The 14,327-nt window shown below is 40.2% G+C and overlaps 1 protein-coding gene across 3 annotated transcripts in view; it reads left to right on the plus strand.

Moving 5' to 3' along the window:
* LPIN2 (lipin 2) overlaps positions 1–8,545 on the plus strand; it is a 46,322-nt gene extending 37,777 nt beyond the window's left edge. For 2 of the 3 annotated variants that reach the window (XM_051611161.1, XM_051611160.1), the window contains exons 16-20: positions 69–155; positions 1,777–1,929; positions 2,936–3,050; positions 3,686–3,789; positions 4,110–8,545. In XM_051611161.1, the coding sequence (XP_051467121.1) occupies positions 69–155; positions 1,777–1,929; positions 2,936–3,050; positions 3,686–3,789; positions 4,110–4,254 (604 nt within the window). In that variant the 3' untranslated portion in view covers positions 4,255–8,545. Of the gene's footprint in view, positions 1–68; positions 156–1,741; positions 1,930–2,935; positions 3,051–3,685; positions 3,790–4,109 lie in introns of those variants that run through there. The other variant, XM_051611162.1, reaches the window with a different exon arrangement.
* Positions 8,546–14,327: the final 5,782 nt, after the last annotated feature.

The following is a 14,327-nucleotide window of genomic DNA, read 5'->3' on the forward strand; positions in this document are numbered from 1 at the left end:
ATATTAATTAGTGGTTGTCTTTAACAAAACTCATATACTTAGTATCAGCTATCTGATTTTGCTTTTAGGTCTGATGCTTTAGGACAGATCCTCCCTCAGTTTGGCAAAGACTGGACTCATCAGGGCATTGCAAAACTTTACCATTCCATAAATGAGTGAGTATGTAATCTATGGAGCTGTTAGGTTGTTCTGGAATTTGGGAATTAGTGGGCAGTTAACAATTGGATTGTTAATAATTACGCGGTTTATTACAATTTGTTGGTCTGAATGTTGGGAAGTGAGCTACTTCTGTCATTCACAAGCAATTTCCCCAGATGTATGCCTTTACAGGTGTGGAAGCTACTGCTACCAGTTTCCTTCTTAAATGTTTTATTCTGAATTTTAGTTTTTTAAAACTGTATGTAATGTTGTTGTGACTACAGAAGAGAAACATAATAGCAATAATCTCCCAAACAGTCATGTGTGTGTCTGCTTCCACTAACTCAGGTTGATCACAAAGCCTGTTACAAACACAGTACGCTGTAAATTCAAACCTAAATTGTGTCTTTCTAATGCATAAATATTTTGTGATTTTTACCAGACTCAAGCAAATGCTTCTTAAGATAGATTCCATATTCTGAAACAAGCCTAATGAACAGCTTGCCATTGCCACTAAGGGACGGTTGGTGGCCTGGCTCAAGTTTTCTGTCACTGTGTTGTGCTTCTGACATAAGCCAATGCAGTTCAGTAAAATAGTAGAAAAGTAATGCTGCAGGACAGCCATTTCCTCTTCCCCTTCCCTGAGGCAGCCAGCTGAACATGCTCACCTTGTGATCTCAAAGAACCTGCAGAAGCAGCCTGGGTGCTTTCCCCCTTGCAGCAGTGGTGAGGTGTTTGTTTAGTTCAAAAGTGGTGTGAATTACACCCTTCTAGATGTGCTGTCCATCTAAGGAGTATGTAGCTTTATGATATTTATGTCCAGTAACTTAGGACAGAATAAACCTGCATATTTTCTCCCCTTTCAGATTTGGTCCTTTTTTAGCAAACTTTTTCCCAAAAAAGGTGATGCCAGAAATAATACTTGCTGTTGAGAAGGATCACAGGATTATCAACTGTTAAACACTGGGTGATCCACTTGAAATAATCAATTTTTATCTTTGTTCTTAAGTTTAATAGACATTCCCCAAAAATGTTTGGGGTCTTAAAATCTGTTGTTGACCTTTGTTCTTGTGGCCTTTGTTCTGTAGGTAAATTTAATCTGTGGCCCTTTGCTGTCCATGGGAGAGAGAAGTAGTTCAGGTTATCTATTCAGTGCATCATAGAAGAATAGTTCTGGAATTATTGACCAAATTGAATCAAGTATTTGAAAAAGCACATAAACAGACCTTTTGTGCATTCAGTAACTGCGTACAAATCTGTGTAACAGATGAACCTACAAAGTCTGCAGGAAAAATTTAGGGGCTTGATGAGTGCTTCTCATTATCTGTCCTTAACGATGTCCTGCAAATTCTGTCAACAACCTGGAAAAATCCAACAACCAAGATAGGAGTTCTGGCATCTAGTATTATGTGATATAGATGATTGAAATCTTTGCAATCTTCTTACAGCTGGGCTGAAAGAACCTGGATGAAACCAATGTTGCACTTGTTTAAACACAATCTAGTCCATCTAATTGTCATCACAGTATTACCATCCCTGTTTTTTATGTTGCATGTTTCTGTTTTAATTGAGTCATACTTTTAACCTATTATATGCCTTGCAGGAAGAATATGAACAAAGTTGGTAATTCTTTTCCAGAAATGGCTACAAGTTTCTCTACTGTTCTGCCCGTGCCATTGGGATGGCAGATATGACCAGAGGATACCTGCACTGGGTGAATGATGAAGGAACAATTCTCCCCAGGGGCCCTCTCATGTTGTCCCCGAGCAGTTTGTTTTCTGCCTTTCATAGGTAAGCCTGTGGAATTTCATACATCCATTCCCTCTTCATCTCAGAGAAAGCCACAGATTTAAAAGATTTGGCATGCTAACCATTACAGCTGTAAACAAGTTCCAGTCTGTGCCAGATTTGCTGCTGAGACTTGAGGTCCCTCTTGTGATCATTTATAAGCTATTTGTTTTGTCTGAATAAAACTTGCAGTATACTTCTGTTTCTGTGGACATCTTAGAAGTGGCTACAAAACACGGAAGTACCAGTCACAGAGTAGCTTGTTTTCCCTTTTCATTCCTCGAGTTCACAACTGATTACTGTCAGGTTCTGTCTATATCAGTACAATTTTGTATTTTCCAGTATAGCTGCAAGGATTGTAGTGCAGTGATACTATGCAAGACTGAGGGAAAAGTAAAAAATATGGGGATCTCAGACTGTCATTCTAAATGATCTTGTGATGTTGGGAGTGCTCCATACATTGCTACTTAAAAAGCAATATGGAGTGTAGCAATGATTTAACTCAGTTAATCTTTTGAACTAGCCAGAGTCTGCTGGTTCTTGATGGCAAGAGCTAATAGTGGAGTAGTATTTTTGGTCTTTTAGTGAAGACAACTGATTTTGTGGCTTGCAATGACGACTTCCATTAAGGTCACTTACAGGCCGTCTGCCCTCTTCTGGCAGAGGCAGGGGGTGTAACAAGTTTGTGTGTAACGAGCTTGATTTGGTGTTCTGATTCAGATGGTTGTTCACAATAAAAGCAGTTCACGAACCACATTCACAACTGGAAATTTCATTCCATTTACTTAGCCTACACACAGGTTACTAACCTACTTTATTTTTTTTACTATTGATATTGGAAAACAGAATGTTTCATTGTTTTATTGTTTCCTGTACTGTTCTTGGAAAACTACTGACCAACACTAGCAACAGGAAGCCATGGGGAATGTAAATATCAGATAAAGGGGGAAAGGACAATACCTTCTATCAAATAATGATTTAGAATTTGACTGTTGACATTTTATTTTAGGGAAGTAATAGAGAAGAAGCCTGAGAAGTTCAAGATCGAATGTTTGAATGATATCAAGAATTTGTTTGCTCCCAGTAAACAGCCCTTCTATGCTGCTTTTGGAAATAGGCCCAATGTAAGTCTGCCCCTTTCTAATTGAAGGGTTAAAATGCATTAAGTACTTGGCAAGCTAAGGAAATGGGCTTTTCTTCTTGTGTCTGTTTGAATTTTAATGAGGAAACAGGACACTGGTGCTTTTATGGGTTTGGTCAGGAAAACCCACATCCAGATACCTTAAATAAAAGCTACTAGAACTGCTTATATTAGGCTATAAAGTTGTGTTAGTAGTCTCAGGATGTTATTAGTTATGTTCCACCTTCCCATATTCTTTTTCAGCATATTTGACAGCTTTATAACCAGTGCTCCTCAGTCTTGAATAGTTTTTCCTGTTGTATGATTCCTGTACTTTCTCTACTAATGCTATCATAATTGAGATAGAGGGACGGAGGTATTGTAAGAGGCCTGTTGTCATAAGGAATGGCATTGTGTGTTGTGGTCCCAGGCTTGGGAACAGGAATTGAGAGGTTGGGGATAATGTTTTGATATGCTACATGTACGTGTTTTGTTTTTTTTCTGTTGGCTTTATCTTAAGGGGCAGTTTGACTGTACCCTTTTTGGATTAGCTTTTATCATTCCCTCAATAAATTGTTTGTTAAATCATATTCAATAAAGAAATGTTGAAGTCTGTGCTTTTGTTCCTGCTTTTTGCAGGATGTATATGCCTACATGCAAGTGGGAGTTCCAGACTGCAGAATATTTACTGTGAATCCAAAGGGTGAACTAATCCAGGAACGGACTAAGGGAAACAAGTCTTCGTAAGATCACTTTTGTTATTTCAGCTAAAGAAAGTATTTAGGAATGAGATTACAAAATAATTATAGTTGTGACCATGATTTGATCTCCTGTTAGATACAACATGTGAAAATCTGACTTGCCAGAATCTTAATTTCAGATACTTAACTAAAACTTTTCAAAAAGAGAAGTAAACTGGTGAAATAAAATTGAAAATTGCTTCTGCAGTAGTGATGCTTCATTTGACTGTAGCTTTCTGGTCTAGACTTCCAAAGATCCTTTTTGGCTACAGATTAACAGTGGCTAGACTGTAAATAACGGTCTTTCTTCTTTTTTAATATAGGTATTACAGACTAAGTGAGCTTGTGGAACATGTGTTCCCATTACTTAATAAAGAACAGAGTTCTGCATTTCCGTGCCCAGAATTCAGCTCGTTTTGTTATTGGAGAGAGCCTCTTCCTAACCTTAACATGGACGACCTAGCCTGAAAGATAACTTCTCACCTAGAGATGGAATTTCATATTCAGCTACTCAACTTCAGTTTAATGTGAAGAACTTTTCTTAATGAAGATGCTAATTTATATACTGGTACCATAAGTCTTACTAAAGAAATCACTTTAACTCTTTTGGTTTAAAACAAAGAAAATGCAAAGCTACTGTCTATTTTTTTGTGTGTGGAATTTGGGGTTTTGTTTGTTTAGGTCTTTATTGCTCGTCTTTATATACCTGTTCTAAGGCACTTGAGATTGGCCTGTCATTGAAGGTCATGGTACCCAAGTGCTTCAGGGCAATGAAATGCTGAGGTAAACTATGACTTTGCATTTTCATCAATACAGACCTTATTGTAAACGTAAATTTTTTTTGTATTAGTCTTAATAGTATATTTTATAAAATTAAGCCAAAAAGTATATGGAAACTGCCAAATAGAATGTCAGACTTATTAATAAGAAATGTGGTCTAATGTTCAGATGGGCAATTAGGCCATTTTTTGAAAGGAGCCAGAACCTAAGACCATTGTGCTTTTTCTCAGCTAAAATACAGAAAATTGTAGACGTTACTAGCCTGACAGACTCTGAAGACATAAAATTCCTCTTTAAATGTAAATATGCCTTTGGTCATAGGTACAAGACTGTGCTTGTACAGTTTACTCTCAAGCTAACTCTGCTTATTTTTGTACATGCAATGCTTAAACTATTTCATGAGGTTGTTAAACAAAAGTTATCTTCAGAAACTTGTAATGCTTTTCTTGTTTTCAGGCTGCACTATGTCATGTTAAATTTCCATCAGAAAAATCTTGAACGTTTCTGTGAGCATTTCTGTAAGAGTTGAGGAGCTGGCATTTTTATTTCCTTTTTCAACCCAGAGATGAAGCATGTGTGTGTGTGCTGTGTAGGCCAGTAAAACATATGTACAGATTATATTCAGGGAATTGTAATACTAAAAAAATTATGTATTTAATTTTTTAATTGTCTACTGCAGGTCTTTCCAGAATCTGTACTGCAGGTTTTCAGTAGCTGGAAGGAAATGCAGCTCAATAGTGAGATTCCAGGTATGAGAATGGTTAAATGCTGCAAAGCAGAATAGCCCCCTTTTTTTTTCTTTTCTTGTTTGTAGGGTTTGGGGGTTTTTTGTTTTGGTTTGTTTTTTTGTTTTAGTTTCAGGTTGTTCATAAACATCATTCCTGGTTCAGATCAGAGCCTGTGAACAAATTGCATTCCAAGTCTAGTGTTTATCAGCTAGCTGCAAAAGCTGCTAGTATTTCTCTCTCCAAAAATACTTGAAGGCAAAAGTAGTTCTGCTTTTTGAGTTAGTGCATTTCACCTCCTTTGAAGAAATCTACGATGAGAATGTATCATTCCACCAGTCCAGAGGACATAAGGACTTGAGTCATTTAAACATCAATCATTGAAACACCAAGCCTGGGCTTTCTGGGCACACAGTCTTTTCTGTCACTTCTTAAGCAAGTTCCTGGTGGCCATGCATTAAGGATCCTTCTAGGGGCAATGTCCAGAATTTCCACCAGGCTCTCTGGTAGGTGACCTCTTCCTGTACACAGCTCCCAGTGGGAGCAGAGAAATGTGTGGGTAAGTTTGAGAGATCTTTAGAAGGTGTTTTAGGCAGCTAACTGCTGTGGTGCCTGCACCAGGGCTGCTTTCCTCAGGAACAGTTGGGCAGGTCCTTCTGTCTCAGCTTACTTGGACTAAATGTAGGGAAGGAGCCCTCTTGGTCTCACTACCTGCAGGAGAGTACATTTAGAGGATTTTACCCCATGCAGGAATATTTATCAGGCTGAGAAGCCTTCACCATGGTTCTGATGCAACACCAGCTGAAGCCAGACTCTTGATGAACTGCTGGGGGCATAATTTTTACCTCACTATATAAATGAGATTAATTTTTTCTTTCTCCCTTATAAAACTCTAGTGTATTCCTGTGTTTACAAAACATGATGTAAAGAGTGGGGGGAAGCAAGGTCAACATGGAACTTCTCTTTCAAAGCAGTGGTATCAGAGTGGGAAAGAAAACATACTTATCTGTCACAGTGTTCCATTCATGTCAGTGAATTTTAAGGCATCCTTGTTCTTGCACAGTGAGAACAGTAGGTTTTGTGACTGTTTCAGCAAATTCTTGGTCCTGTCACAAATCTACTGGGTTTTTTTGTGTATTTCACAGGATTCAACTCAAAAGATATTTTGCTCTTACTGCTTTATTTGCTTTTTTTTTTCTGTCAGAAGCTTGCAAGCATGATTCCATGTTGTTTTCCTTTTATTACTTTTCATTCCGTAGATTTCCTTAGGAATAGAAATTTTCATGATCACCAAGTGCTTTGAATATCAGTGGGATTTGAGCTTTTATGTCACTTTAGTACATTAAAATAAATAAGAATCCAACATAATAAAGTATTTTAGTTAAAAGATTAAATATTCTATCAAAAGATTCTATTTTACGTAGAGTGAGTGAAGCTGCCTCTCCTAAAAGTCAGAATTTTCTTTACCATGCTTAACTTAATCTCAGTGGCCCTGCTATTACACAGGTTTCCTTAAAAATAAAAGCACTTCTTGAAACTGGGATGGCTTTCCAAACGGGACAGATTGTTACCAAGATTTGACTGTGTCTTTCTTGGTTGACTTTTTTATGTGATTAATTTTTTCTTTTTGCTTTTGTTCATATTTTCTGATTGTCATAAAGATAAGCTGTGGTTTTAAGGTGGGGACTTGAGTAAATGAGCAGTGTAGAAAAACAGGTGTATCTCCAAATGCATATAATTTAAGCTGGTATGAATTTGGGAGTTGTGTAGTTGTAGAGAGCTCCTCATCTGGCTAACCTGTTATTTTGCATTATAAGGGTGTCCAAGAAGTTGCTTAGTTAAAAATGCTGCATTTTTGCTTTGCAACAGCTACAGTTTTGATATTTGTCTTTTGATAAAATGTAAATTGTTCTTGAGTATTTCTCATATGAACAGGGGAGGGATCTGGTTTTGTTTTGTTTTTCTAAATCTGGCTTGTATTTGAATCTCTTCAGATTGTTTGTTAACCCTGCTTAGGGACAGATTATGGGGGGCACTGTACCTGTCATTGCATACCTATGTAATTTGAACTGCTAGGCACTTTACTGACTCTAGGAAAGATATCTCATTCCTGTCAAACTGCAGGCTTGTGCTGCAATATTAATACAAAGTGGGGTAAATAAGTATGGATTAGCCTGTCCTTTGTTACCTTAGTTGAGAGAAGTGGCCTGAAACTGATGTTTGAGAACAAGTTGTGCTATACTTATTTAAAATTAGCACAAGCTAAATAATTCTTTCTGTGAAAGAGGAACTTCTAAGTGTGTATGTCTGTAGGAGCATGCACACCCCTGTTAAGGCTGTGTTGTTGAAGATACAGATCCTCTTAGCATCGGAACTGTGTCAAAGGCTGAGCCAACGATACCTATCTGGGAATAAAAAAGTAACATTGCAATTCAGAACTTGTTAGCAACTTGGATGTTACCCATTTCTCTAACGATTTAAAGATAAGTAATTTAAGTGGTACACATTTCTGGATTTTTTACTTTTTTTTTAATTGCACCAGGCTTGTTTGTACTTCAAAAGGTTGGGCTCTCCTCCCTAACAGCGTACAGTTGCATGTGCAATGTTGGCTCACGTATCTTTAGCTTCCTGTCATCAGTATACTCCTTCTAAAACATGGTTTTTTTTCAACTGGAAACGTTTTAACACTCATGTCAACTCTGTTATGGAACTTCTGAATCCAACTCTGAACCTGCTTATGGTCAAAGACAAAGATGAGATTTCATGTTAATATTTCATACAAGTCTTCTAGAAAATGCTGTCATATGAATGAGAGTTGTTTAAATGACCGTAATGCAAATTGATAATGAAACATCAAAAATACAAAATGAATTTGAGATGCCTTTAAAGTGTCACTTTAGCCTGAAGAAGGTTTTGTTTCCAAAACTGAATTCTCCTGAAAGAATGGAATTGATTTGGATTTTTTTTACAGTGTTAATTACTTCCAGACGAAAGTCAAAATATTGGTTTATTTTGAGAGTGGGGAAACTCTTCAAGAATTCGTTTCATTTTTATGTTGAAGATGTGGAATATTTGATTGTTAAGCAACCCAATCACTAATAAGGTAGTGTGTTACAAATTGTCAAATCTGTGATCATACCAATAGAGTGGTTTTTGTTAAGACTGGACTATCTTGGGTACAGTAACCCATACTTCAGTGCAATGTTTATTGATGTTCAGAACAATGTTATCACAATAAACAAACTTAAACTGAATTTTTTTCTTCACTTATTACTTGAGAATTCCATCCTTGTATTGCTAATTCAGTAAACCTGGGGTTATTTAAATTGTATTCGTACTTTACATGGACTCCAAGTTGCTCTTCTAAGGACTATGATGTATTTGCTTTCTCTCACACTCGGTTTCATTTTTCAGAGTATTTATACAACAGATAAATAATTGTTGTCATCAAATTTACATTGTGTGCTAGTACCAATACTGGGTTATAACTACAGTGGAAAGCAAGCATACATTAATAATACAGAGTATCAGTAACAAATGAACACGTTGGGAATACACAAGCTGCATTGAAGAAAATCTTGCAACCGTGTAGTTTGAGCTTTTGTAAATCTGCCCTAATTTGGAGTTTATCCTAATTCCATCAAAGTTCACTTTTTCCTTTTAAGGCAAAGAATACTGTCCTCCACAACAGCTGTTAAGTTGTCTGAGATTATTACTGTGAAACCACTTTGAAAAAGGGGCCTCAAGCTTTCAGCAGAAACTTACTCTTCCTGGTCTCTTGCTGGTTGTGGCAAATGCAACCAACTAGCAGCCTACCTTAGAAAATCCAACCATTTCAGTCACATGTAGAAGCATGGTTGATCAGTGTGAAAGTGTAAATGACATTGTGCCTTCTGATCCTTTGGCAATGTGTGCCAGTGGTGTTGCTGTCCCACTTCTCTCCTCATGCCCAGACATGGAGCTCACTGCTAGACTTGTACCATCTCCTGCTGCAGCAGCAGACTCCCCGTTTCTGCTGGGTTTTCCCTGTGATTCTGCTCACACGTGGCACCCTTCTCTGCACACCTAGGGTATGGCATTCCTCACACCACGCTCTTCACTGCCCACCTGAGTCACCTGGGTCTCAGTACTTGTTTTGTCATGTGCAGTGCATGACCTGCCAGTGCAAGCATTAGAGGGGCGGTGTGTCCTATCTGTGCCAGATTTGTTGCAAAACCATTTCTGAGCTGGAATTGTTTCTCCTGTCTCTCTTATCCTAATGCAGTAATGTTGTTCTCAGTGGATTTTTCTGGTTTGGATGTTTAAAAAACAATTGCAGTTTCCAAGAACAGGCACTTTACTGTGCGTGCACTGGGCAGCATTTCTAGAGTTATGTCATGCAGTTGGCACACCAAGGTCCCCAGGAGACCTCATGTGCAGCCCTGTGCCATTTTGGTTGGCAAGTACATGTGCATTCCCACTTGCTGCAGTTGCTGGCCAAGCTCTCAGACCAGTAGGGGTCTGAGCTGTGACACAGCTGGCTGCTCAGAGGGGTTTTCTGGGCACACTTCCTGTATACTGATGGGGCAGGAGGGACTGTTCATAGCTTCTAAACGTTTTGCTCTTGGGCACAGCAATGGCTTTGTTGGGTCTTCTGTCTGGCAGGGGCAGCCACTTCTGTGCAACATGTTTCCTAAGCATGATCATAACTGCTGCCTTTCCTCTTCTCCCCTAGTGTTAGACTAGTCAATGATGTTTCTGCCCCATACCAGCTGCTCAAGACTTCTCTAATTGTGCAGGGGGTTGTAGCAAAGAACAGCAGAAAGACTCCAGGACTGTAACAATATGTAGTATTTTTCTGTGTGGTTAAAGTCATTGCTTGCCCTGGCTGAGGCCCCAACCAACTATGGCAGCAGCATGGCTTGGGGAGCACAGATGTTGAGCTGCATGACAACAAGGACTTGAGCTAATGGCTTTCACATGTCATGCTTTGAACAGAACACTATTACCTGTGCATTGGGAAAATGACAAGCAATGCTAAGCCACCTCCTTGGGAGTGCTACAAAAAACTTTGCTTGTAAAGAAGGATGCCAGACAGATACAGATTGGGCTAAACATTCATCTTCAGTCTGAATCCAAATTTTAAGGACTGCACCGCTGCTGGTCTCACACCAGCATTGAGAGCTGGTACACATTGTTTTCTTCCTAGCAAAGTCTTTTGTTCCATTATTTCCCTGCCTTCTTTTTCTTCTCCTTCAACCTCACCATTTTCTAATATTGTTGTCCTCTGGTATTTCCTGTGTACATGCTTTGGTGAGAGTAGGTAATAACCTGAACTGTTCAGCCTAGAACTGGCTGAAGGGCAGAGCTCAAAAGCTTGTGGTGAATGTGGCTACTTCTGGCTAGTGACCAGTCACCAGCGCTGATCCTCAGGGCTCGGTTCGAGGGCCAGTTCTGTTCAAAATATTTATCAATGATCTGGGTGCCAGAGTTGAGTGTGCCATTAGCAAGTTTGCTGATGATACCAAACTGGAAGGTGCTGTTGACTCTCTCGAGATCTCTTGAGGTCTTACAAATTGGAACACTGGGCAATGATTAATGGGATGCAACTTAACAAGTTGAAATGCTGGATTCCGCACCTCGGATGAAGTAATGCCCAGCATAAGTTAGGAGTGGCAGAAAGCAGCCCTGCAGAAACGGATCTGGGGGTGCTGGTTGGCAGCAGGCTCAATGTGAGCTGTGTGCCCTGGCAGCTCAGGGGCAAAGCCCATCGTGGGGGGCATCAAACAGCATGATCAGCTGGTCAAAAGACAGGATTATCCCTCTGGATTTGGCATTGGTGCAGCCTTGAGTACTGTGTTCCATTCTGGACCTTGGGAATGAAGAAGGATGTGAAGGTCCTTGAATAGGTCCAGAGGAAGACAGCAAAGCTGGTGACAGGGTTGGAAGGCACGTCCTATGATGGAGGGGTTAAGGACTTTGGGTTTGCCTCTAGAGAAAAGGAGGCCAAGGGGTGGCCTCATTGCTCTCTACAGCTTTCTGAGGAGGGGGCCGTGCTGATATCCCTGTATCCAGTGGCAGGACGTGGGAATTGTTCAAAGTTGCACCAGGGGAGGTTTAGACTAGGCATTAGGTAGCATTTATTTTTTAAGGGGGTGGGCAAACACTGGAACAGGTTTCCTAGAGATGTGGTTGATGCCCTGAGCCTCAAGAGGCATTTGAGTAATGCCCTTAACTACATGCTTTAACTTAGCCCTGAACTGGTCAGGCAGTTGGACTAGATGATCATTTTAAGTCCCTTTTTACTGAAATCTATACTATTTGTCAATAATTAGGGCACTGAATGAGCAACTGAGTAAGAACTGTGTTGGCAGACCATCTATGTACCACACAGTCTATTTGTAACAGTGCTTGACACTGAATAAACACTTACATATAAGCTTGTCTTGAAAAAGCCAGAAACTGAAGTTTTCAAAGGTGGTGGAGGAGAGAGCAAAAATTTTAGCTTACAGTGCTGCTGTGTTCACTGGAAAGTGAAAGAGCATCAAGACATCACACAATAGGTAGGCTTTATTTGAACATATCTGCAGTTGTTTTCCATCACAGTTTTCTTCATGTTCCTGGATATTACTCCCTCTCTATACACAAATGTATGCATACACATGCACACATAAAGCATAGTCTCAAGTGTGCTGCTCTTTGCTGAAAAGTGATAGTAGTGTTTCTTTTTTTCACACTCAAGATAGCAAAATGGATAAATGCCAAACCCTACTTATGTAGTAACATGTTGCAAGATGTTATTTGAAGTCGCCTATATACAAAGAATTGGCAGAGCTGGTGCTCTGTGTCTTCTATCAAGTCCACAGGGTACCTTGCAGGAGGGTTTGGTGCTGGCTCAAGCACAAGTCTGTCTTGTGATTACAGGACACAGCCCTCAGGTATTCCTGGTAACCTGGCAATTTGAAATCTGTGCCATTCTCTGGGAGCAACTAGCTGCTGATCGAGTCTCAGTAGAGTGCATGCTCCTCCTGTCTCCAAGTTGAGAATGTAAATGCATTTGTGGTTTTGTGAAATAGGTCCACTACTGTGCTGTAATGTCAGGAGTTCCTCAGCAGATAAAACTCACTTCCAAATGCGTGATGTAGCCTCAGGAAATAATTCAATCCTGATTTGAGTCTCCTAGCTGCCTTCCTAAGCCATCCACACTTACAGTTTGCTCTCTTTCCTTGACTATCTCTATTTTTTCTTGAATGGTTGGTTGACTTCACCAAGCTGACTAGAGTCTCTTAGTGACTGCACAAAGTTGCTGCCAAGTAACCTGGAGCACACTGAAAGGACACATGGTGGAATACCACAGAACATCCTCATTGCTTTGAGTGGTGAGTACAGAAATGTCTCCCCTGTCTCTGAAGTCTTAATAGCAAATTAATGAGGTAGTTTTTCACAGGTTTTGTGGTGAAAACTGGCATTCCTGCTTTGCTCCAGGCTTTCCTGGGGATATGATAGACATGTTGCCCGTCCCCATTATGTGCTGCAGGATACACTCCCCATGTTTGGCTGGAGTCTTGCTGTTGGCATGATGGCCTGTTGTCAGATGTTCTGCAGCTAATGACCTGGCTAAGGGGATTTACCTGTCTCAGAAGTGATGCTCCAATGGGGACTCTGGTGGTTTTGATATTTGGACAGTCCCTGAGAAACCACCTTGCCTTGTGCCTGGCTGAGGGGCTGTCAGTCACATCTGTACAGCTTCACCTGGTATGGTTTGGTTTTCTTCCTGTTTTGATGTGAAATGGGAGCACCTGGCACAACAGATGATGTTTTGCCCAAGGATCTGGCACTTGTCATACACTGCATCACAAAGATACCTATGAAGTAGCTCTAACAGCCAGCACTGTCATGAACCAGGCAGAATACCTGCCTTGAAGCTCCCACTTCCTGGTTTGTTTGTTTTTTTAAGGCATTCTTGGTTAAGAGGTACCTCCTATTTGAGCTGGTGGACGCTCTTGGATGTGGTATTCAAATCCTGAACCAACAGTGTGACATGTTCCTTTCAGTGCATGTATTTCCTTGCTCTGTTACTGAGTCTCACCAAAGATGCAACTGCTCCAACCGTGGCTTGAGGGTATTCTGGAGCAAGGCTCTTGCTCCTTCCTTTGAAGCTCAGCAGACCTATGGATGTGTCTGTGCTTGGGTCTCTTCCAGCTGCTCCTTTAATGAGTGTTTTATCCAAGCAGAGATTGGAACTCAGGTTCCCCCATCCCTTTGCTATTCAGGGGCTAAGGTGTTGTGGTCTTCCACCTTGTAAGCTCCAGGCAAATAACCTCATCAAGAAGAAACTGAGCCACCTACCCTGATTGCAGCAATTACCACAGAAGTGGCAATTAAGGTGCAAGTCTCTCTCAGCAAAGGCAGGAATCTAAGACAGAGGTTCCTTGCCAAAGGTCACAGATAGTGGATGGCAAGCTACCAGTAAAAGTTCTAAAAGGTGTCCTCAAAATACACTGCTGAGATTGGGGTCTGCTGTGACATAGTTTAGGGAATGCTTTATAAATGTGTACAAATACCAAGTTACATTGCATTACAAGAGTTTGAACAATCTCAGCACTGGCAGCAGCAGATCCTGGGTTCAAGGAGAAACTTTCTCGTAGAAGACAGCCCTGTCCCATTAGCAGAACTGGGCTTGTGAAGGTTTGTGGGTTGGACTTTGAGATATACTGAAGCAATTAGCTAAGAACTGGATGATACAACTTTTGCAACTTCAGCACTCAACGTGCACTGCTGATTCTTGAAAATGTCTCACATGGAGGAAGGGAAAAAAAAAAGGGTTGTGTTTGCCAAGCTAGGTCTCCCTGAGCACTCTGCTCATTTTGTTTGTTTCCATTAGTCATTTTTAGAACAGGCAACAATAATCTAACAATACTTGAGTCACACACAGTCTGAAGCCAACTTCTTAGAGAACACAGCTTTCTTGAGGAGAGTGAAAAATATCCTGAAAGGAAAAGTGCCTCTTCAGCTTTTGTACATAACAATAAATTTAGGTTTAAAAAAAAAAATAAA

This window comes from Apus apus, chromosome 2 (genome assembly GCF_020740795.1).
Source record: "Apus apus isolate bApuApu2 chromosome 2, bApuApu2.pri.cur, whole genome shotgun sequence".
NCBI lineage: Eukaryota > Metazoa > Chordata > Aves > Apodiformes > Apodidae > Apus > Apus apus.